The sequence below is a fragment of the Leptopilina boulardi genome, unplaced genomic scaffold (genome assembly GCF_019393585.1).
Source record: "Leptopilina boulardi isolate dan_hultmark-lab unplaced genomic scaffold, ZJU_Lbou_2.1 LbouV2_216, whole genome shotgun sequence".
In the NCBI taxonomy this organism is placed as follows: domain Eukaryota; kingdom Metazoa; phylum Arthropoda; class Insecta; order Hymenoptera; family Figitidae; genus Leptopilina; species Leptopilina boulardi.
This window is the reverse complement of record NW_026137770.1, coordinates 3,445,504-3,472,174: the sequence shown is the minus strand read 5'-3', so window position 1 is coordinate 3,472,174 and position 26,671 is coordinate 3,445,504. Positions and strand designations below refer to the sequence as shown.

At 29.3% G+C, this 26,671-nt stretch overlaps 1 protein-coding gene across 1 annotated transcript in view; it reads right to left on the bottom strand.

The window, feature by feature from the left end:
• The window catches only part of LOC127279335 (odorant receptor 67a-like), a 77,904-nt gene extending 52,562 nt beyond the window's left edge, over positions 1-25,342 (bottom strand). The window contains exons 1-3 of the mRNA XM_051301636.1: positions 25,171-25,342; positions 15,563-15,682; positions 9,213-9,333 (exon numbers count right to left, since the gene is read on the bottom strand). Of these exons, the coding sequence (XP_051157593.1) occupies positions 9,213-9,333; positions 15,563-15,682; positions 25,171-25,317 (388 nt within the window). The 5' untranslated portion in view covers positions 25,318-25,342. The remainder of the gene's footprint in view (positions 1-9,212; positions 9,334-15,562; positions 15,683-25,170) is intronic.
• Positions 25,343-26,671: the final 1,329 nt, after the last annotated feature.

The following is a 26,671-nucleotide window of genomic DNA, read 5'->3' as shown; positions in this document are numbered from 1 at the left end:
CAAAAAGAAACACAACTTATATTAGATTCGTTAATTTTTTTATAGTAGAAAACTCCTGTATGAAGTGTTAATTGTGTTTTCAAAGCTCCGAAATGAACGCTTTGAATCTCATTTGCGTATTTACAAACATAATTTTCCGAAAAATCAATAACGATTTTTACTTCATCAATTTTTAAATTAGCGTTCATTTTTTCAAACGCTTGATACTGATGCCAAGTGTCATAGGAATGCTTCAAAAAAGTTGGAATAGTCAAATTCAATTCCTAAATAATATCAGTTACAGAACATTCAATTTTTGCTTTTTTAGTTATAGTTACATGATACATTTTATCATGTTTACCTAATCTATCTTCTTTGGATGTAACCCACTTAAAATAGTAAGATTTGTCACAATTATTACCCAGTGTGCAAAGTTACAGAACAGTTCTGTAACTGTTCTATAACAAAAAAGAACAAGTTCTAGAACTGGTGAGGAACAGGTCAGTAAAAATGTCGTCCCTCTGGGGGCACAAAACTGTAACAAAATCTGTAACAATTCTAGAACAATGTTCTCGATCATTGTTCTAGAACAAATATGTAACAATTTGATAACAAAATAAATTTTAAAAAATTTTAATTCTATAACAATTCTGTAACCGATCTATAACAATATTCTATAGAATTACAGAACTTTTGATATCTCAGTAATATTGGAAGAATATTCCAGTGATATTAAGGGAATATTTCGCGAAAATTATTTTTTAAATATTTTTATAGATTCGAAAATAAAATAATATAGTGATAAAAATAAAATAGTGTATTTTTTCTCAATTTTCATAATAATAAAGAAAAACTATTTCAGTTGAACATTCCCTCAGGATTAGAGAAATATTCCCTTAATATCATAGTTGGTTAATTTTTCTTTGAATTCGTATCACAATTTAAAGACTGAAGAAAATTTCTTGTGTTTTGCGAAAAAATAGATTTTTCCTTCTCCGTTTTCAAATTTTGTTTCTTTTCTGATAATTGAGATTCTAATGCTTCACAATAAAGTAAACAGTCTCTAACAACTCGCTTCCCCGATTTTTCAATTTTTTTAACATTTTTAAGCAAAGGATCTTTTTCTTCATTCTTTTTTTTCAGTCTGTGTAATTGACTCCTTAAGTTGCGAATAATTTTATTTTTATTATTAATTATGCCTTTTAATTTGATGTTTTCTCTTCTGATTCGAGCTTCCCTACTTTTCGCGCATTTTAATGAGATTTTTAATTTTTTTACCACTTTAGTTTCATTTTGATTAGCGTTTGTTTTGTTTTTAACCTGATTTGAGTTATTTTGAGTATCATTTTTGTTTTGTAAGCTACTATTTAATTTCTCAATGGGGTTAGGAACGGTTTGTAAACTTTTATTTGCAATTAACATTTCATTAGATTCTGGTAAAGAAGGATTTACCGATATTTCACAAGAAAGCCTTGATGGATTATTTCGGAGCAGGAGTTCGTCAAAACGTTTAACTGGATTTTTTTCTAATAATTTTGAAGAACTTTTATTCTCTCTATTCACTTCATTCATTTTTTTTATTCTCGCGATTTCATCATTTTTTATCTTTCTCCAACTTTCGTTTCTGCTGCATCTTTTCACGTTTAATTGACAGTTTTAAATCCCGTTCGTTATCCATATTTAATTATTTATTGAAACTCATGATAAAATCCACGGTAGGTTATCAAAATATTTTGACTTATTGAAAATAAAATTTCCATGGAGACTTATAAAAATCGCTGCTCTTCCTTTGTGGAACAGTCTCATTGTTTGGGTCTTTCGTCACGCCAATTCAAACTCCGGACCTGCGGTCATTACCTGGGCCCGTCAACCTTCCCCAGGGTCACAATCGACTTCGCTGATACCAGCCCTTTTCCTGTCATAACAAGGACACAGCAGTGATCATTTTTCAGACATCTTACTACTAATTTCAGACATCTTACTACTAAATTTCAAGGTAAGTGTTTTATACTTTCACCCCTAACTCTTTCCTACACTTCTTGTAAATTTGTAGTAACTTTTGCATTCCTTGTTACAGTAGAATACTGAACTCTATTTCCTTTGGAATGGTCGCTTCAAGATTCTCTTTCTCAAAAGAACAATTTTTATAACTCTAAATGTTTGTCAAAAAATAAAGTGTAACCTAGTCATTTAATACATTTCTCTTTCATACCTGTACCCTTAGCTCAGAGCCTTTTGCTCTGTAAATAAAACAGGAAAATCACCGAAGCGGATATAAATAAAATATTATTTCTTTAGTTATTTCTTATTTTGAGACGTAACACCTTTTAGAAAAAATCAATTTAACACGATTCAGTACGATTGAGTTCAAAAATTTTTTAATTGTTTTGAATTGTTTCCAATTGGAAAATATATTTTTTCAATTGATTCGAATTTTTTTCAATCGTGTAAAATAAGTTAGACTTTTTCAATTTTTTTTAATCGGGTGCAAAGCCAATCATTTATTCTTCCGTCTGAAAATGTCGTCCATGTTTGCCCTAGGGTAAAAATGGACACCATTTTCCATCAGTAGAACAAATGAATGGCTTTTTCACCCGGCCGTCAGATAACCTAAAAGCGCAACGTTTGTGCCTTTAGAATAAAAAGTATCGTAAGTAACATGGGACCAAAGGCAGCCAATTGTTTACGTTGACGTTTGCTAGCACTCGTTCACGTCTCGTCCTGCAAACGCCAACGTAAACAATGGCTGCCTTTGGACCCTTGTTGCTTAATATACTATTTTTTCTTCTAAGTGTTTTATAATATGAGGCATTCTATCTCAACCCGTTCCACCTTCAAAAGACGATCGCCAGCAGAGCGTTTTTTAAGTTAATATTTTTATATCAAAAGTAAATAATTTATATAATGTTACACACTATTTCGAAAGAGAATTTAACGACCTTTCGATTGGTCTTAACATTTTTTTTAATTTCTTACAATTTCAAACAGAAATTGCGTTTTGAAATATTCAACTCTTGATATCTCAAAACAGCCCCCCTTCAATTTTATTTTAATATATATGAAAATAAAGCTTAGTTTTTCTAGTTTCAAATTCCGTTTGGTTTATCATGGACATTTATGAGGATTTTTGGATAACAGTGATTCAAAATATGTGTTTTTGAAAACTTTGACACGAAGTATGAAGTTGAATCCTAACCCGCATTCAACCTACGTTACACACGAATTTCATTGTTTTGAAAAAAAATCGCAACCTATAATAATAAAAATTTTCTGTAAGGAGATTAATAATATCGCATGTATTTTAATAAAATGCTTTTAAGTGATTTTTAAGTTTAAATTTAAAATTACTCACCATATTAATTTTTTAATATTAAATGTAATTATTATTGGAGGAAAATTTTAAATAAATACCTACTTTTATTTTATGAAAAAAAAGACATTTTTTTGTAGGTTAAACGAAACATTTTTTATTTCAGCAAAAATTAAACACAGAAGAATTATAGTCCTTGAAAAAATACTAATTTTTAAATAACAAATTTTTTTCTTTATTTAGTTTTGAAAAATTTACTTTCCTCGGACGAAGAATATTTTTTTAAAAGCATTTGTGTTTCAGAAACAGGAATGAAGGTGTGATATTTTTGTGTTCCTGAAATTTTTTTAGATTCATTAAATCTTTTTTTAAGAACTCTTGCTTAAAAATCTCAGAAGTATACAAAAAATTAGGAAAATTGTTCTCATATAGCAACAATTATTATCACGGTGCAAAAATTCGCAATATTGCGTACTAATATTGCTTTTTATTTGTCTCTTATAAATAATAAAAATTATGCTAATGAAAGATAAAAGCTATTAGAAGATTAAATTTAAAATATTTAGAACACATTTCTTCAAATTATTTATTTAAAGATAATTATTGTATAAATAAATAAATATTTCAAATAAATTATTGTACAGGTTGTGATTTTTTTCAAAACAATGAAATTCGTGTGTGACGTAGGTTGAATGGGTTAGGATTCAACTTCATACTTCGTGTCAAAGTTTTCAAAAACACATATTTTGAATCACTGTTATCCATAAATCCTCACAAATGTCCATGATAAACCAAACGGAGTTTGAAACTAGAAAAACTAAGCTTTATTTTCATATATATTAAAATAAAATTGAAGGGGGGGTGTTTTGAGATATCATGAGTTTTATATTTCAAATCAAGATTTCTGTATGAAATTGTGAGAAAATTAAAAAAATGTTAAGACCAATCGAAAGATCATTAAATTCTCTTTCGAAATAGTGTATAACATTATAAGATTATTTTCTTTTTTATATAATAAAAATCTCTTGAAAAACGCTCTGCTAGCGATCGTCTTTTGAAGGTGGAACGAGTTGAAATAGAATGCCTCATATATAGTTTGTTTTGTTAGTGCGTATGTGGCAAATATATAAAATATAAAGTAAAATTTGTAGTGATATGGATAATGTCAATATTTTTACTTATCCTATTTATGAACAAATCAAGTATGACAACCATGAAGTAGTATAAGGAGACCTCACGGCAATGGTAGTAGAGGCAAAAGTCAGCCTACATTTGGGGGAATAGAGTTGTGCTAGTTCTGACAACGTTCAGAGGCAGCGCTTTTGCGGAGAAAATGTAAATTACAGAAACAGTTTTGGCGGTATTATGCTTATTGTGTACTACAGGTGGTTTGAGATTCAAGTGAAAAGTGTTGTGATAAAAAGAAATAAAAGAAAACAGTGCAAATGCCTACAACTTGCATAATAAAAAATTGTGGTTCGGGCAATGGTGAATATAGAAAATCCCAAGTGCATAAAAGTTTTTTTTCACCATGTACGGTATGTTGTCATAATTTTTGACTCAAAATATTTTCATTGGAGTATAAATTAATTCATTGTTTGATATATAAGAATGTAAACAAATAAACAATCTTTCAGAATTAATATATTTTATAAACCGCACTTATATACAGCTAGGATTTGAAATAATACTCAAATTATGTTTACATCCGTTTAATACAGGTTAATATGTCAGGAGTAAGCAGACGATATTTCAGTACTAAATTTCAACCGCAGAGGCGCAACCTCTGAACGTTGTCAGAAATCGCACAACTCTGTTCCCCCAAATATAGGCTGGCTTTTAAGCCGCGTGAGGTCTCCTTATACTACTTCATGATGACAACCTTTGAGTTGATAATACATAACCTCAAAAATATAGAAATAAATAAATTGGTACGTAAAAAAATACATATAAACAGAAATTAAATAAATAAATAGGAACATATAAAAATAAATATAAGAAAAAATTATATCTCTTCCATTTTAAAATAATTTCATTTTTTTAACAAAATTTTTATTTTTCCCAAATTTTGGGTGTCCAGCAACTTTTAAAAAAAATTGAAGAATCAATTTTTCAATATAAATTTTGTTCGAAGTTCACCTGAACCCTTGCGAAAACAAAAAACCATAATGTCTCAATTAAATATTTATGAAAAATGTAATCAAATTCTTTAAAAATTCTTAAAAAGAATCTTATAATTATTATAGATATTCCAATATTCGATTATTTAAAAAAATTATTCACTGAATTTTAAAAAAAATTCAGCAATTGAACCTCCAAATTCTGTAACTTGTTTAGCGCTCGGACGGACGCTCTATTAATAGTTGGGTAGCAGCGACCTACACAGCACCCAAAATTCCCTGAAACTTGACAGAGCCTCACACGGCAAGGTTAGGAAACTTCAGTGGCAAGGTTCATACAAGTTTGTGTCGATGTTTTAATGTCCACATGAAAAGAATATTTACACGAAACTTTGAGGAAATATTACACTATAAATATTCACGTGCAGTGTTCAGTCAATGTTGTATCAATATTCACCTATACTTATTATATTAGTAAATGAAATTTTTATAACTTTTACAACTAGGCGAAAGTGTAATTTTAATATTGACACAACATTGACTTAACATTGCACGTGAATATTTATGTGTAATATTTCCTCAAAGTTTCGTGTGAATATTCTTTTCATGTGGACATTTAAACATCGACACAAACTTGTATAAACCTTGCCTAACCTCGCCATGTGAGGTTCTGTCAAGTTTCAGGGAATTTTGGGTGCTGTGTGGAGAGCGTCAATGGCTCCCTCGCTGCTACCCGACTATTAATAGAGCGTGCGGCCGAGCGCTAAACGAGTTACAGAATTGGGAGCAAAATGATTTCTCATTTCAGCGTGAATTATGTATCTATATGCGTTGCGTTATTCTGCGTTTATGTATGCGTATTGTAGTTAGGATGTGTTAGGAATAATTTTAAGCCAATCTTAGAAAAGAGCCACTGGTGGTTCGGACGTGAGAAATTCTTTTTCAATCGCCCCAGCCCAAAAAGTCAATGTTCTGTGATTGGCTTCATACTTTGGTAAATTGTTGTCCTATATGATAGTAATAAATCTCTAAAATATAAACTCATTAAAAAAATATTTGTAGAAAGTAGAGGGGGTTGAAGTTTTGACGCTAAGGGTAACATTGTCATTTTCAAATCCGTATAACTATGACAAAAGTTAATGGATTTTAATTTTTCTATAATGAATTTTAATGAATTTTTCACGTACTTTTCAAAAATGTATACGAAATTAAAAAAAAAAATTTTGACCCCTTTTTTCAAAATCAACCCTTATTTTTCGATTTTCACACCTTCGGGTATTTTTTTTTTTTCATTGGAAAGCTGAGGTTTCTTCCCATGAGCTATGTAAATATGAAAGTGGGACAACAATAATTTTGTGAGAAACATAATACTAAAGTAGGCGGTGCCTACCAACTTTTATTATCAAACCAGAATGTTTCGCAATTGAAAAACAAAAATATCAATGTTAAGTTTCTTTGATATTCTGAAACTATTTTGTGATTTATTTACATTGTGTGGGTGTCACGCAATACCGAGCAAAATAGCGTGTTGGGGGGATGTGCAACACTTTTTTTGGAGTGAAGTGCAACATTCTCTTTTCGATAATTTTTTGCTATTTTATGATTTAATTTGTATATAAGAAATAGATAAATAAATAAAAAATCAAATAAAAAAATATTTTCTTAGGTGGAATTTTTAATTAACCCCTTCGCAGTCTAGTAAAAATGAAGTTTTTTTGCCAGCAATGTTCAAAAAAATTTTTTTTTGAAAAAGCATGGCTTTAGGGCGCACTCACACCACTAGCTGCCTGCACTGTCAGCCAGTGAGAGCCAATCAGAGAGTCAGTAGATTTAAATTTGAATTTTCTGTCTCTCTTACTCTTGTACGTTTTCTGCGTGGTGGGAGGCTGCCTTTGTAGGCAGCCAGAGATGTGAGTGCGCCCTTATCCTATTATATGTTTTTGACTCCAGATTTGAATTTAGCAATTTCATATGGAAAAAACTTTTTTTTCAACAAAATTTTAGATTTTATTAATTTAGAACCATTAAAACTCTTTAATTATGTATGTTAAGAATTATTGGGCAGCTGTAAAGTTGTAAGGAAACTACTGCGCAGTCTTTAAAGTTCTTCATTTTTACTAAACGAAGACATAAATAAACATGTAAAAGAAGATGTATCAAATCTGGTGCAAGAAAAAATACATGAACCTGCACAAGCATATGTACAAGAACACATACATTTTCTTGTATACAAATATTAAATAAATTTTTTGTACAAGTTCTGATACCAGAACTTGATCTGAATTCTGGTGCACGAAAATGTACATTTTCTTGTACAAGATTTTGTACAGGGATTTTCAATAGGGTATAAAATAACAATTTAGAAATATTTCTATTAAAACAATATGAGAAATCTCGAATTCCAATTTACTCTTTGTATTATAGTAAAGAGAAAAACTACAATAATTCAGTTAATTTTTTACAAAATCTATTCAAATAGGGCTCATTGGATGCAGAATTTAATACGCTTTAATAGCGCTAGAAAAGAAAAAATGTTTAAATTAAAATTAATGATGAAAACATCAGTTAAAGTTGAAAAATTGTGAGAAAAATGACAACTTCTGGAAATTTTTGTAATTCTTTTCTTATAAATATTAATTTAAACAAAAATATCGAATATGGTTTAGACCATATTCGATATTTGGAAAAAAAATTTGAAATCGGCGCAGAAATAAGAAAGTTACAAAGGTTTTTATGCTTAAACATACGTAAAAATGGTTTTCTGGCTCTAACAAGAAAATTTAGGGGTGTTTGGAGAATTTTATATACACCATTCTTCTTAGTTTTATGTGACCTACAACCTCCAATAGGTTTCATAAGAAGTTTAAAAAAAAAATTAATTACACCGTGTAATTTGGATTGTTAAAAATTCTATTTACATTGGTTTTATTTTCACTGTAAAAAGAAGGTACTAAAATATTACCGATTTTAAGTATTAAAATAGAACCAAAAGGCAATTTAGTACCTAAAGTTGCTACTAAACTAATACCTTTCGTTTTACAGTGTTATACAGAATTAGATGATCTTCCAAATAAAAAAAGAATTGACGATTTATCTTCATTTTTTCAAATGTTATTAATTCTTTAAATAATTTTTATTATTAATTATTAATTTAACACCCGTTTATCCAAAATAGTTCATATAGGGCTCGTTGGATGCGGATTTTGATAAGCATTGGAATAGTATTTTTAAAATTATTCTAATTTTATTTGTTCGTAAAATATTTCATTTTTTATTAACTTTTGTTATTTAATTAATTAATATCTCGAAAACTAAAAATATAATGCCATCTCAAAAATTTTACCATCGATTTATTATGACTTAAACAACATTCATGATTTTTTTCGAGCTTAAAAATGAGGGAGAACATGTTTAAAAGTAACAAACAAATTTTATTTTTTAAACAAATTGTTTAAAAATTAATATTTTTAAAAAGATTACTTTTTTCTGAAAGTTTAAGGTCTTTTGCGTAAAAAACATTCTCAACATTTTTCTTTATTTTTAGTAGGGAAAAAGTTATAAGTAAAGCAAAAAAATATTGCTCCAATTTTGTTATTGTAAATATCTCCAAAAATATTAAAAATTTCAAATTCAAAATTTGTACACTTATTTATCACCACTATCTGAATTGTTATACTTAAACAACTTTCCTTTGCAATTCCTTAATGACTATTAATTATAAAATGATCTTGAATTAAACTTAAACCATATTCCTTTCTGCTGTATAGAGGAAGGTACAAAATGATAAACTTAAAATCACTTACTTAAATATACAATAGTAAATAATCGTGTTAGATCTGAGGATTCTTTTAAAATTTTAAGTTCCTGTTTGTTTTCTGATACATTGTAAAAATCTTGAGACATATGATTAAGAATTTTTTGTAACTGAAATTTAAATTGAAGTGTTAAGTTATTATATATGATAAATAGTTTCAATTTTATTATATTTTTAACCTTAAGACTGATGGAAAGTCACTATAGAGGCATTTCCCGTCTAATGTCCGAAGTTGAAAAATTGATTTCTCGAAAAAAAGTGAAACCTGGGGAAATTGTTGTCCTACACGGAGAGAAAAATCTGCCTTTTATAGTATAGAAAGGTTTACATTTAATGCACAGAAATTTTCTATGCTATATAGACATGAAATTTGAGTAATTATAGTACAATCGTATGTCTTTTTAGCATGAAACTTGTCTATGCTAATAAAGTTTGTCATATAGCCTCTTATTACATACTTATTATACTTTTAATCCAACGGCGCCATGCGAAGATCGCACATAACATCATCCTACTATGTTTGCATAAGTTCTATGCTTTTTCGGGGATAGACTCTTGCAACTGGCGATTAGGGCAGTTCCAATTCAGTAAAGGTGGGCGTGGCCTAATCGCCAGTTGCAAGAGTCTATCCCCGAAAAAGCATAGAACTTATGCAAACATAGTAGGATGATGTTATGTGCGATCTTCGCATGGCGTTGTTGCTATTAAACTACATGTTTTGTACTATAGAAGCATATATACTATGCTTTTTTAGTACGGACAAATACTATCCTAAAAATTCTCAAATCTTTGCTCTATTAGTATGAAAAGTTTAAAGAAAAATAGCAGCAATCTATTTCATACTATAAAAGGCAGATTTTTCTCTCCGTGTACCTGATGGTAAAATATCCCAAAAAATTTTGTTGACTTTCTTGAAATTTTGAGTAAGATAGAGGAGGGGAGGGGGTAATTTTATCAGTTTTCCTTAACACCGCCTAATTTTAATTTTTGCTGTCTATACATGCAATAAAAAAATGTTGTCAAGTATGTTTTTTGAAAGTTTTTTATGCTGTTTCCAATGGTAAATTTTTTAAAAAAATTTTAATTTTGACCTGATTTTTTATAATTAAACATAAATTTATTATTTTCACCAAAATCGACAGTTTTTTCAAAATAAATAATTGTAAACGAAAGCTGAAGTTTTTTTCGATCTGTATAAAAATTTTCAGAATGACGTTTTTTTGTTTTCGAACTATTAAATGTCAAAAATTTTATGTCGGCGCGCGCGAGTGTGAACACTGAAAAAAATAGTAGTCTCTAAATCTGAATTAGTAGTTTTCTACTAATGAATTGGTATTGAATACGGCCAAGTACGTAGGTTTTCTTGATTCAAAACTATTTTTTTTCAGTAATATCTCTAAAACAAAAAAACGACATTATGATTTGTAGAGTAAGTGCATCAATTACGTCGCGTTTATAAAAAAATAACTACATATTATTACTATTATATTTAATATAACTGTTGCAAAATGATTTTAATCTTTTTTGATACAATTACTAATAAAGATGCACATTTAAACAATTACTAATTTAATTATTTGAGATCGAATGTTTCCCCTCGCCGTAATTGAAACATTTTTAAGATTTCCTTTGCCTCCAATTACGGTGGGAAAAGTATCTTCAAAATACACGTACTTTTGGTCACCGTAATTGATACACCGAAACTGATGCAAACGCGCCGTAATAAACAATTACGGTATTAGTTTTAATTTCTCATATTTGTTTAAATAATCGATTTTTATAAAGTTAAATTTTTTTAATATCTAAATAACATACCCTTTTAGTTTAATAAATCTTAAATTGACTTTATACAATAGAAATGTTGAATTTTCTATTTCAAAGGTGTTTTGATTCGAATTGCGCCGTAATTAGTGCATTTACCCTATACAGATCGGAAAAAACCCAGGTTTCATTTGCAATTATTTATGTTGAATGAAAAGTATTGAATTTGTTAAAAATAGCAAAAAGTATGTTTAATTATAGAAAATCAAGGTCAAAATGAAAAAAATTTTAAAAACAACATTCACCATTGGAATGAGCATCAAAAAACATACCTGACAAAATTTTTTTTATGTTTAGACAGCAAAAATTAAAATTAGGCGGTGTCAAGGAAAACTGATAAAATTGCCCTCCCCCCCCTCTATCTTACTCAAAATTTCAAAAAAGTCAAAAATTTTTTTAAGGATATTTTACCATCAGGTAGGACAACAATTTCCCCAGGTTTCACTTTTTTTCGAGAAATCAGTTTTTGAAATGCCTCTATGGTGGCTTCATTTAACTTTATCTAGAATGTTTGTTAAAAATATTTTTGAGATTAATATTTTATACTTATTTACCCGGCAAGAAGCAAGGGATTAAAGTGGATTGAAACTTTTTAATGCCATTTAATTCCGTTTTCTTCCGAATACTTTTGAATCTCTACAAGAGTATTAGTAGGGATCAAAGGACATTAAATTAAAATTAATTATTATTAAATCATAATTATATTTGCTGAATGACATTTATAATTATAAAATATATATTGATTTTTGGATAATTTATAAAATTAGAAACCAATAAATAGAATTAAAATTATTTAATCTATTAAAAAATATTATTTGGCATTCGTCTTTTTAACCTCTTTACCAAAAAAATATGGTCATCCCTGCTGATGCTTGTCTGCTACTAAGAATCGTAGATATTCTTGGTAGACCTTGTTGTGGTGGTGGGGCTTTTCACTAAAGGTCAACCAATTACCAGGGTGGTTCCCATCTCAAGTAAATCAAAACGGAAAAAAATATGTATATGGAAACCATCGAAAATATGGTCGTTGAGGTGGTCGGATCCCTCAACAACGGCGCTGTCGGGGGTGGGCTTGTTGGTCCCCAAGCGTCGGTATCATGCGTCAACAAGGCTGTAGGATTGGACTCCTTGGGTCCTGCAGCAAGTGAAGCATCAAGGTGCAAAGACAGTGGAACCAGCAACTTCGAGCTGAATGTTGCTGAACAGCTCCAAATAATTCCAAAGATATTGGAAAGCATGCGTCAGGCATGCAAACGGCAAAAGAATATCAGCAAGGATGTTAAAGACGGTATGACGGCTCTAGAGAAGGCGTTCGAAATAATTCGTAGTAACCTACGTTTTATTAACGAGCCCTTTAAGGTCTCCGAGCCACCCAAAGGAAATGTCCAGGCATCTTTGCTTACATTAAAGGCTGTTCTGCATCCCCTTAAGGAAGCTAAAAAGCGCCATAGAGAGGAAGGTAGTCCCGACGCAAGACAGCAGCCGTTGACTCCTAAAGAGAAGAGGGTCAAGAGCAAGGATGCTCCTGACAATACCCTCATCTCACAGGTACACGGAAATGCTGTTTTGCATGCGGAGGAGTCCGAAGTTGCGGGCGATAGAGAAAGCGTCAAGAAGAACGGTGACGGCTTCTAACTTGTCGTCAATAAAAAGAAAAAAGCTCGGAAAAAGAAAGCTGAAAAGCGAGCTGAGGCTCTGAAACGCCCTTTAAGGCCAAGAAATACGGAGACAGTTAGGATTTCGGCAAAAGATAAAGATTCTTACACCGAAATCCTAAAACTTATAAAAACCTCCGCACGTCGCAACGCCGTAGCTGGAAGAACCTAATCGAGGACGTCGAGAAGAACCCATGGGGTCTGGCTTTTAAAATCTTTACTAAGAAATTAGTAACCAGGCAAAAGACCCCCCCGCTTGGACAATCCCGATTGGGTCAGAAAGGTAATAAAAACCCTGTTTCCTCCTGCACAGCCATGGCTTAGGGAAGACTGGAGTTCTTGCATAGTCAAAGAGGAAGAACTCTTTACTCTTGAAGAAGTGGAAGCAGCAGGTAGAAGATTGAGGACATGCAAGGCACCTGGAATCGATGGGATAAGCAACAAGATGCTAAAAGAGGTGATTGTTGCTTCCCCCCTGATTTTGCTAGACATTTTCAATCGCTGCCTAGAGAGAGGAGAGTTCTTTCCAGACTGGAAAAGGCAAAGACTGGTCCTCTTAAAAAAGGGTGACAAACCTCTAGATAAGGTCTCATCATACAGGCCTATATGTCTGTTGGATACGATGGGCAAACTTCTAGAGGACATGGTTCTGCAGAGAATGCAATCTCACTCGACCGGAAAGAATTGTCTATCCGATTACCACTTTGGATTCAGCGTGGGGCCCATCGAGGCTCGAGGGTAGGACCATTTTTATGGAATGTATCGTACGATGACTTGCTGAGAATGGACCTGCCCGAAGGTGCGGTGATCGTCGGCTTTGCGGACGACGCGTTGATCGTGTGCGCTGCTGACACGGCTGAGGTTCTGGGGATATTGGTGAACGAATGGAAACCAGAGGTTTTCAAATGGCCCTGGAAAAGACCGAAGCATTACTGGTCACAGACAGACGTGGTTATCAGCCACCACAAATCGTTATAGACGAATTCGAGGTCAAGTGGAGGAGACAGATAAAGTACCTTGGTGTGGAACTGGATGGAAGGTTAAACTTCCATCATCACATGGCTACGGTGTCAAACAAGTCCATAGAGTGTGCGGCTAATTTAGCACGGGTGATGCCAAATGTTGGAGACACCCGTGAGAAGAAAAGGTGACTGATGGCGAGTGTCGCCCACGTTAAGTTGCTTTAAGCAGCACTAGGGATCACAGTACCTTTTGTCATCAAAAAAGGTGAAAAGGTACAATTTTTTTCAAAAATAGGTGACAAAAAAATTATTGTTAAAGATGAATAAACATGTATTTTAAGGTTTATTAACAATTTATTTGTTACTAAAGAGTACTTTTATTATTCTGTATCAAAACATAATTATAAATTCAACATTTATAAAATGTATAAAATAAAATTCCTTTAAAGTTAAGAAGAAGCTGAGAAAACCATTTTCAAGAAGTCATTTTTTTGCAGCACTGTCCATTATAAGAGAATTGGCGCTTTAGAGGGAGGAAGTTAGCCTTCTTCTCAAAGAGGCGAATTCCTCAGAAGAAGAAGATCGACACAGCAAGGACCGCATGCGCATCGCCACTTGGTTAAGTAGGAACCATGGAGAGGTCTCCTACTATTTGACACAAGCGCTGACAGGTCACGGATGTTTTAATTCGTACCTGCAGCGCTTTAAGAAAAGGAGTAGTGAGGAGTGTGCTTACTGCCAGTTTCCTGTGGACAACGCAGACACACCCTCTTTGCCTGCAGTTGATGGGACTTGGAGAGGCAGGCTACAGTTACACCGGAGAACATGGTAGCGTTGATGATCCAATCCCTGGAAAACTGTCGGCTTATCGAGACCTTTATCATCTCTGTTATGATGAGAAAGGATCTCGATAGCCGCAGAAAGGCGTAATTCACAGTCTCCAGTTATTATTTCTTTATGTTATTTATTCTATTTATTTGTTTATTTTATTATTTATTTTGTCTTTTATTGTCTTTTTACAATTTTATGTTTATTTTGTCTTATGTTTTATTTATTTCAGTCTTTTTACAGTTTTATATTATATTCTATGTGTTCATTTGCCTTTTTATTATTTTATTATTGACTTTGTTTTTTTATTTTTTTGACTTTTATTGTTTTTCTTTGCTGGTGTGCTGTTAATTCCGCATTGACATTGAAAATTTTTTTATTTAAATTTATAACGCAGGATGTCCGCAGGACTGGACGAAGTCGCTTTGCGACAGAGTAGAAGCGCCACCCTCGAAGGCAAAAGTCTTCCAGACGGTTCCAAGGGTGGATGAAGGGTTGACGGGTTTTGGTGGGTCGGGGCTGGTAGTAGTTCGCCAGCTGATTTTGTTTATTGGACCCTTTTTTACCAACCCCACATAACCAACCACCACATCTTTCAGTAGAAGACATATTAAAATAAATAAATTTATGAAAGGGATTAAAAAGAATTCATCCTGTTAGATGCCCACTCCTTGAAAAAGTATTAAAAGGGATAAAACACGAGCAGCATTGGATGACATTGACTTCATTCAAACCCTTAATTTTTATTGAGGCATTGAATCTAATTCAAATTTTACATAAAATGTTTATGGATTCAAAAGGATTCAAACGAGGCAGATTTATAACCTACCGAAGGCATTAACTGGGATTCCGGAAAGAAACGGAATTCATTAGCATTTAAAGGCATTCGATTGTCTGTTTTTTCAATGATAATTAATACCTTTTAATACACTCCTTCTTGTCGGGTAAATATAAGTATAAAAGAGTATTCTCAAGAATATTTTTAACAAACAATTCATGACAATTATAAGCTCTTACATTTGAATACAAACTGTCATCTGACACTATACCTATATATCTCTTTTAATATTTACCACTTTTTCATGTTTAACTATATAAATGAAGTTCATTATTCCTAATGGGATAAGAAGACCCAAAGATAGGCTGTCACAAATTCCTTCAATGTCGTTTCTCACACTGTAAACATGTATTACCTATAATGTACAATAATTTCATTTTAGAAATATAGAAATAAAATATATCAATATTTGAACAACAAAAATTTCTATTAACGTAACCAAAATTTTAATCTTTTTATTTTAGGTAATACGTTGAATAAAATATGCAAAATTTTTAAAAAGTGCATAACATATAAAAAATGTATTTTAATAAGATCAATACCCTGTGGGCAGAAAACCATGTTCGTTCTAAAAACGTTTTAAGGACGTTCTTAGAATGTTTCATGTCCGCCAAATAATTTTCTGGAACATTTTAAGAACATAGAAGTTCAAATAATGTTCCAGAACATTATTTGCTATACATGAAACGTTCTTAAAACGTTTTTAGAACAAACATGGTTTTTTGCCTACAGGGATAACTTTTGTCTAAAAGTTTATTTTTAATTTTGCATACTTTACCCAATAAACGAAAAAAACCATATATTTTCTAACATTTGTGTGGTTTTCACCATAAAAATAAAATTTTTGGGTATTGTCACTATGATTTTTGTAATCAGCGCATCAAAATACATAAAAGTATGTAGTATAAAAAAAACCAAAAATATTTTTGAAAAATTCAAACATTTTTAAAAAATTCCAAAAATTTTGTCAAAATTGTTTACCAACAATTATAGGCTTAACATTTTCGTAGAAGGAAAAATTTTTGAAAAAAATCGATCAGTACGTCAATTGAGAAACATGACTTTTTATCTTTAAAACTTAAAAATTGAATAGTAATATCATTTGAAATTTTTTTTTTTAATCATGAATGCTTGTCTCAATTAGTACTAAAAAAAGTTGTATTTTAAGATACTATATATTATAAAAGTTTGATAACAGTGTGTGACCAAAAAAACAAACTTTGAATCGAACCTAATGGAGGTTGTAGGTAACACAAAACTACCCTAGTAGAAATTTGTCCTAGCTATAATAAAAGAACTGGCAAGTCTTGCTTGAATTTGTCTAGTTACTTTACTAGCCAGATCGCTAAAAACTCGAATGTCATGTCACGCTTTTTTCATCAAGTTATTATCCAGCACAACTTGATAATTATTTATCAATAGAACTTTTGAAAAACTAGTCAAATTAATTCTTCTAAATATTTCGAAATTCATTAAATAATAAGATTTAATGTAGTAAACACGTTTATTTTATGTATTAAAAAAAATTCCAATTATCAACAAAAATTATTATATGAAAATATAATGCACTGAATATAGTAATTCGTTATAAATATGTAATTTTTCATTCACGATTAAACTGAATTTAAAAAAAATTACATAAGTAAAACGATTGAAGCAACACATCCACATCTTGACTGATCTATTAACAACACTGAAACATTTATAATTATTATATTAATATGAATGTCATAACATAAACCTTAAAACACTTCTCGCAGTTTCAACGAAAAAATCTTGGGAGTACCGGGAAGCGAACACGGGCCCGCTGGGTGGGAACGAAAGAAACGCACGCTTTACGGAACTCGGCCGTTCTAATCAGTGATATTAGAATAAATGGGGTGTTTTCGTTAGTTACTGTGAGTATACTCAGAGTAGCTAAGTGGTGCTCAACATAGTAATAATGCGTTTGAAAAGTGCAGTGCAGTTCACATGCGTGCAATTTATTTGTGGATCATGCGCAGTGCTGTTGTTTTTGTTTTTGTAGTTATGTGAAATTCTGACGCAATTGACACATGGTCTGTATTTTGCAAAACGTTTTTTGGTTACTTCTAATTTTTATTTTTTCTTTTGTGCAGTGGCTACTAGTTTTTGGCAAAAAGGTAAGTGTTTGAAAATTTGACAGGAATTCATTTTTATACGAATTTTACATAAAATTTTTAGCTACCGAATTTTTGTTTAGTAGAATTTTTATTTTAGTCATTTTTATTACATGAATGTTAATTTGTTAATGTTAAATAATATTAATTTAACAGAATTCTTATTGAAATGAATTATTTATGTGATTCGAATTTTTAAAAGACAGAAACTCTAAATCACCGAATTTTAAAGATTTTTTTTAATTGTATTTTTTATTTTAGAGGCAACTTTATAGCATATTATAATGAGTGGAAATAAAAAACTACCCCTTATCGTAGAGGCAGTTGTAGACCCGGATACCGGTCAAAATATTATTCGGCCACAAGATAAGGCAGTTTTATTTTTTATTCGTGAAGAAGATGGTAAGTTGTGGAATAAATTCCATATAAGAATAATTATTATTAACTGTATATTAAAATTAATTAAAAATAATACCATTTTTGCATTTTTTTAAGAAACCGAATTTTTAGAATTTCTAACAGTAGAAGAAATAAATTTTCAATCTGGAGATGGGGGTAAGTTTTACAAAAATGTAAAATGTACATTATTTATTATGTATTTTTAAATAATCAGTCTCCGCACACACTGAAAAAAAAATTATTTGATGATTTCTGTATTTAAAACAAATAACATTTTATTTACTCCAAATAAAAATTATTTAATATTTATTTGATAATAGTCAAGTAATCAAGTATTTGAATCAAAAAAAAATTTTCAGTGCAGCACTTAAACTACCAGCATTATTCGCAACATTGTATCAATATTCTAATATTGGACAAATAATTACTATTTGCTGCTGAAACATTAGGTACTGTGGAGATCTATGAATTTTGGAAAATTTTAATTTTTTCAATAAATAAAATTTCCAAAATGGACAAAAATAATTTTTTCTAATAATTTTAATTATTTAAATCCTAAATAATATATTTAAAAAAATAATAAGTTAATATAAATTTTGAAAGTTTTAAATTTCACTATTCTCTCCCTTTAAATTTTATAGCTGAACCAATGCCAGGGATATCAAAGGACCATCAGATCCCTCAACAAAAATTCTCAAAATACCTTCAAGTCCATCAGCAGAGACCTTTAAAGGAAATACAAATGCCTCAACCGGGACCATTCAGAAATATTCAGGACCATGAGGTTCTTTATCAAGAATCCTCAAGATCCACTGCAGAAGGGTATAGCAGTGAGGAGAATTCTGATTCAGGTAAGAGAATATAAACTTTTCAAAAAATTCGTCGAATAACTCTTCGAACAATCTCGAGAGTATTAATTTTTGACATTTCTTTCTTTGAATTGATTCATTTTAGTTTTCAGAGATCTTTTTACGTTTAATTACTTTAATTTTGTTAAGAAAAATTGTTAAAACTTTAAAAAAAATGATTAAATAAATATAAACTTTAAAAATTTTGATGAATAACTCTTCGACACTTCCCACAATAATCAATGTTTTATAGTTCTCTCGTCAAATTGATTCCGTTCAGTTTTTGGAGATCTTTTTTAGTTTATTTATTTTTTAATTTTATCAAGAAAAATTATTTAAAATTGATAAAAAAAATTTATTATAAAGAAATGCATATACTATTCATTTCAATGGTAAAAAATTTTATAATTAATATTTTATTTTATTTCAGAAAATGTCTTAAAGTGGTCGAATAAAATGACAGATTTATTAATAGAATTGTATAATCATATTAATAGATCTGTTAATATGAAAAAAATCTTAATGACGAACTATTGGAAACGAATTGAAACTTTACTAAAAGAAAGTGGTTACAGTGTCACATGGATCTAGTGCCAAACTAAACGGAACGCTTTGGTCAGAACTTATATAAAAACAAGATGGGGGTCCCTTTTTATAAAAGAAGTTTATGTTCATTTCATGAACATTTTGCTTCCTCATTGCGCAAAGCAAAAGATTTGCTTCCTCTTGGAGGAAGCAATAAATTAATAATTTATATACATATTATTTTTAAAATATGATAAATGATTTCAAAAAATATATCTTTTTCCACCTTTTCCACTCTTTCAACCGCTTTATTGCTGTTATCGACTGATTCCGGTATAATCGCTTTTTCCGTTACAGCAGATTCCGGTTCAATCTTTTTAGTTTGAATTTGTTGAATTTGTTTATAAAAGAAATTTGTTATAAATTCAAACACTGAAAAATTCAATTATTTATTGTAGATAATAATAATGTAATAATAAATGTAATGTTTTATTTTATTTACCCATGTTTTATTTTCAACAAAAATCCTTTTGAAATATCTTGACCCTAATTTTTTAATAAACAAGAAGTAATACAATTTAATTTTGAAAAAAATATATAGATAGAAGATAAAAAAAAACAATCGGTTTGTCAACGTATAATCATTTAACCTTTTCTGCACATTGTAAATGGCAAATATGCTTTATTTATAAAAATTAAAAAATAGTAATAAAAAATAAAATAATAATAATATTATAAAATCAAATTATATTACTATTAAAAAATTCGGCTCAGGATTTTTCAACAGGATTTTTCTTGAAAATAAAACATGGGTAAATAAAATAAAACATTACATTTGAAGCAATATTAAATTTCTGTTTATAATTTTTATTTTTTTATTTCTGAATATTTAATTTTTGAATAAAGGTTTTTTATTATTATCTACAATAAATAATTGAATATATTATATATATACCAATTAGTTTCTTTTGACGTAAGGAATAAGATTATTATATGTATTGCCTTTATTTTAGCTTTGAAACAATTTTTTTATTAAAATCGATTTTTTGAAAAAAGTAAAAAAAAAATTTTTTTAGGGGGTACTTTCTAAAATTGTTGTGTTCATTTTGAGATATTAATGTGACAAATGTACATACCGAATTTTAGCCAAAACCGTTAAAACGTATTAACGATATCGTGTTCACAAAAACTTTTTTAACTAAAATATGAATTTTTGAATTTTGAATTTTTTAATTTATTCTTTAAATTTCAATGAAATATAAACTTTATATATACCAATCGATTCGTCTTGATATGAGGAATACGATTTTACTATGTATTGCCTTTAATTTTGCTTTCAATAAATTTTTTCGATTAAAATCGATTTTTTTGAAAAAATGCCAAAAAAAATTTTTTTGTGGGTATTTTCTAAAATCATTGTGTCCATTTTGAGATATTGATGTGACAAATAAATGTACCAAATTTTAGCCAAATCCGTTAAAACGTATTAAAGTTATCGTGTTCACAAAAAAATGGATCCACACACACACACACACACACATACACACACATACATACATCCGGACAATTGATCAGGGACTTATATATGACATTTATAAATAGAAAAAAATTTGTTTGGTGCATTTCTAATAATTTCATAATTTGAAGGACTTGCTTCCTCCAGAGGAAGCAAAAAAAAAAAAGGAACTCAACTGGAGAAGGCCCCATTGTTTGGCCTTATTTTAAGTTGATGAATGATATTTTACACGAACGACCAGAAATTGTACCACCTGCCATTGCTTCAAGTATAAAAGGGTACGAAAAGCGCGTTTCCAAAAATGTTAAAGAATTCAAAAAACGACAAAAAAAGAAGAAAAGGAACAGCCGGCATGGTTTAAAGAAATGAGGCAGGAGCAACAGGCTCGGTTTGAAGAGAATCAACAGAAAAAAGATTTTCTGCTTGAAATTCTTTGCGAATTCTTGCGTTCATTTGCAAAGAATGAAAAAAGTAATAGTGACTCATAAACAACTACTTCTTTTTTTTGTCAAGAGTAGTGTTATTTACTTTTTTACAAAAAGCCGAAAACGATAATTAAAAACTTCTATTAATTCAATATTTAACTTTTAAGGCAATTCTTGTGTTAATAGAGTAAGATAATTATAATAATGCAATCTAATCAGTAGAAATTAACACTATAAGACTGAATAATAATGACGGGATGAAGCAATATAAAAAGAAGAAATAATGCAAATGTTTGCGTAAATTGTGCTCTCTTTATTACATCCTCTTGAAAAGTGCGAATAATTTAAGTGTTCAATCTAACTGCTTTCGAAAGAAAATATTTTTTTGTGAGTAGTGGATAAGTTTATTCTTCCTTTTCTCCCCTTCGAAAAGTGTCAATTTTGACTAATGAAAAAAAAGCCATTTAAGTTTAAGAAAAGTATAAATTTTTTGTTGCTATACAATTTAAAAAAATAAGTATCACTAGTTTCATTGAAAATGATTGTTAATATCCTTTTTTGTTTTATAAATTTTTATACACGTTAAATTTTAATCAATTTATTTGAAATTATAAAGATATAAAACAAATAATATATAAAAAAACTTGTTTCTTCCAAAGCCGAAAACTCTATTACATGTTAAACAACAAATCGTAAATAACAGAATATTTAACCAAGCAAAGATTTTTTATCTTTTGTATGTAGCCGTCGATATTACAAAATAATTGTAAAAATACTGAATCTCCAAATACTAAAACATGTAATGCTATAATTTAATGTCATTAATAAATCATTAATAATTGTCTTAAAGATCTTTTATTTCACTTTAATTTTCCTTGTCATTCATTTTAGTTTTTACTATTGTTTTAATAAAATTTTAATAAAGAATCCCGAATAACGTTTTAATATCAAGATAGAGTAAAATGATACAATTATTATTCAATTTTCAAATTTTTTAATAGAAAATTTTTCATTTTGATATTCTTAAATTTGTAAAATTCTTAATTTTATTATTTTAACGATAATTTTCATTCTTTTTTTATCTTAAATTTTGTTAAATTTAAGATTCTTACTGTTTAAAAACAAAAAAAAATATATAGAATTTTCAAAGTTTAAAAAATGTACAGGCCGAAGGCAGAAGACTACCTCTACATTTATTAATAAAAATAGTCTGATGTGAAAAATAATAAATTGATCTTAAATTAAGAACGATATTTATTTACATTTATATATCAATCAATATTTAATGAACCTTCTTTTGATAATGAATATTTACAAATGATCTATACAATACCTATATTTAAGTAGAATAAAACTTAACTTAACATTTATAATAAGTTTATAAAATAAACATTTTATATAGCATAATTATTCTTAAATTATGAATATTAGAAGATTTAAAGTTTTTTCTATTAATCTGGCGCTAGCTGTTGAAATGTTAAAAATACAATTTTTCAATAAGAAAGAAAAAGTATCATTTTCTTCTGGCATACGATTATCGTAATCCCTGTTGAAAGGTACTAAGTGCCTGTTTCTGAGATATGCATTCTGAGAAATAGGTATCGAGATTTAAATTTGATTCACTTCAAAATAAGTTGTAAATGTATAAACTGTAGAGGAGAAACTAGTTGTGATGGAAGCATTGAAGACAGAGATGGTTGCCCTGAGAAAGATGAATTAACTGTAGATGAAGATTAGGTTGTAGTTGAATAATCAAGATAAGGATCGTGTGCAAATATTATTCTCATTTTTTTCAGTGATTATGATTGTGGTGAATTTTTAATTTAATTTGAGATGCTTCGATTATGATGAAACTTCGAATTGAGTAGATTTCATCTTCTGGGATTGATATACAATTGATTAGCAATAATGTTGCGCTTAATTTGTCGATCAAAACGAATATTTTGATCTTCCTGTGGTGGTACTTCTAATAAAGGAGTGTCAATTAAAGTTGAATAATTACAATTATTTTATTATAATTTAATAAATGTCATTATTTTAAAAAAAGCGCGTGCTATTTTGTCTTGGGACAATCTGGTGATTTCAACTAAATGTAGGTTATGTTCGTTTCTGATTAATGACAGCTGCAAACATTTACAATAAATAATGCTTTGCAAGTGTATATTTATTGCAATTAGGTAAGTTATGCAAAAAATATACATGTGAAACAATAATTTATGGTGATTTTCATAAAATGAATATTGATTTGGATGCTCTGGAAAGCAAAGTTCATTTTTTCGACCAATGAGATATTTCGATACATTTTCATGTGTTTTGTATGTACTATCTTTTTTAAGAAAGGAATATTAATATTATTATTATTAATTTATTAAATGATTAATTTTTATAAACAAGTTGTAATTATTTTACACCAAGCAAGTGAAATGTCAATACACAAAATCCTAACACAGCTGTCCAGTTACTAGACTTATTGTAGCGCCACCGCCATGACAAGGATATGAATATAATTTCGAGCAGCACCATTAAAAAAACTGGATAGCTTTGAGTCGTGGAAATATCAAGTTTAACTTGAATTATTTCCAAGAGTGTTGGTCAGCCACTATGCAGTAATTTGGAAGGTTATCTAAAATCATCCGACACGAGAAAAACTGTCTAGTAACTTGACGAATTCTAGTGTTGCCATGACAAATTTCTACTAGGGTAAGAAGAATGGTATATTAAAAATTTCCTTAACACCTCCAAATTTTGATTTTAGAGCCAAAAAACCGTTTTCACGTATGTTTATGAATAAAAACCCTTGTAACTTTTTTATTTTTGCACCGATTTAAAAGTTTTTCATTCATTTTGAAGCTAAAAAGCAGGACTTTTCAACTCACATACAGTTTTTTTTTGTTTAAAGCAATATTTACAAGAGAAAAGTTCTAAGAAAGTTCGGAAATTGTCATTTTTTTATCAATTTTTCAACTTTAACTCATGTTTACGGCATTGATTATATTTTTAAAAAAACTTTTTTCTTCATGTAATATTTAAGCGCGTATTAAATTCTGCATCGAACGAGCCCTATTTGAATAGAGTTCTTTAAAAATTGACTGATTTATTGCAGTTTTTCTATTTACAAAACCAGTAAATCGGGCTTCAACTTTACACTAGAAAGATTGAATTTATATAGTTTCAATCTCGAAAAGTGCGAATGTTTTTATTTCATTGGCGATGTTTTTTAGTCGTAAGACCAGTTTCTATGTCGTTTAGCATTAACTCATTTTGAATTGCAACAAAAATGAGACTAGGTTTTTTCTGTGATGACAAAACCGAGTTACTCTGGGGAATGTCAGACTTGTGGACAAACTGGCAAAGGCCATTCCACTGCCTTGATTTATAGTTTCCTAGGTTATATTGCAAACATGTCATAAACAAGTAACTCTCGTTTAATCTGGGAAATGCCAACTTGTGGAAAAACTGTCAAGGGCCATGAGGGAGCCTTACTTAAAATAAGTAGGGGAATTTCTGCACGGTTACGTGAAAACGGTTTTTTTGCTCTAAAATAAAAATTTGTGGGTGTTAGGGAAATTTGTAATATATCATTCTTCTTAGTTTTTTTTACCTATATACAACCTCTAGTAGATCCGATAAAATGTTTTTTTCAAATTTTTTTTGTAATGCAATGTAATTATAATTTTATAGAAGTTACTTTCATTCGTAATAAACAACTTAATCAAAAAGTGGTAAATAATTCTATGGAGAGTAGACTTCAGAAATTTAAGCCCATATATAAATTTTTATAAAATTAGAGTAAATTAAAAAAAACTAAATATCAAATGTGAAAACGCGAAACAAATTTTTATTACGAGCAAAAGTGGGATAGAAGGATATCCCGTTTTTACTCTTAACTTCAAGCGATTCGTTTTTCTTTGCAGTTTTTTTTTCTTTTTTCGAGGTGAAACATAGTTAATTAAAATTTGGTCCAAAGATTTTTTTCAACTTTTAATACTTACCCAAGGTATAACTAATGAGATTAAAAATATAGCATATAATATTCGGAGAGCAACTGACTCTCGGTAAGAAAGAAAAGGCCAAAATGCGCAAAATGAAGTAAAAATTTTTAAATACTTAATATAAGTTAGGAGTATTGAAGAAAGCATAATTAAAATTAAATACTGTAGATTTAGAATATTAAATTTCTACATCAGCAAAACAAAATAAATTCCATTCGTAAAAAAATTAACAAAAAATTTAAATCTATGTAGGGCATTCCGCGAGAAATTTTCATTCAAAATTTTTTTTGTCCGAAACATTTTTTTCGAATTATGATTTTTTAAAATTTAACGTCATCAAAGGCAGTGTATTTTTGAAACATTTTTTTATCTATTGTACTAATGAATAAAAAATTATGCTGCAAATGAAATTTGTTCACTTTTTCTCAAATTTTTCAAATATGTGATCAAAAATAACGTACCTATAACGGAAGCAACAAGAATTTGAAATTAAATTTAAAAAGTGAGTTTTCTCATAGATGGACACTTTCGATTTTTAATTTTTCTTTTTTTGCACTGCAATCTCTGATGACTGAAGAATTTTTTCCCCTATCTGCAAAAGTGGTATTTTTATTTTTTAAATTACTATTTACAATTTTTAAGCTAGACGCAAAGATATATAGTATGTATTTTTGAAAAATTAGAAAAAAATGAATGAATAATAATTGGAAAAAGGTTATATTTTTAGAATAACTGCTTGAAATTCTGTGTGCCGTATTAAGAAAAATAAAAATAGTAATTTAAAAACTAAAAGTACCACTTTTGCACATAGGGGAAAAAATTCTTCAGTCATCAGAGATTGCAGTTAAAAGAAATTAAAATCAAAAGTGTCTCTCGTTAAGAAAACTCACTTTTTAAATTTAATTTCAAATTTTTTGTTGCTTCCGTTATGGGTACGTTATTTTTAAGCACATATTTGAAAAATTTGAGAAAACATGAACAAATTTTGATATATAGTATAATTTTTTATTCATTAGTACAACACGGAGAAAAGAGGTATAGTACACCGTACTTTTACGCGTTTAGTAAGAAAATTTGAGTCGTGACGAATAAACATTGAGTCATGGTTACTAAACAGCGTTCAATTATTTTTTAGTCGATCGTACTAAACGTAGTAGTGAAGGTAACTGTCTGCTTAGTAAAGCAAACTATACCGGTTCTTGCCGTCAATCTTAACATGGTTTTGACATCTGTGTTTTAAAATGTGCGAGATGGAGGTTAAACAACTGTTAAAAAGTTATGGGCTCGAGAAATATAAATATATAAATTTTTATACAATTATTCTGTTCAAGTTTTTTTTTAAATCAGATTATTAAATTAACTTTAAAACATATTAAAATCATTTAAAAAGCTATTAAAAAAATCAAACGAAATCGAGATAAAATATCAATTTTCCAAACTTTATTTGTTATGATACTTATTTTTAGGTTATTATTATTTTAATTATTAAAGTTATTTTCTC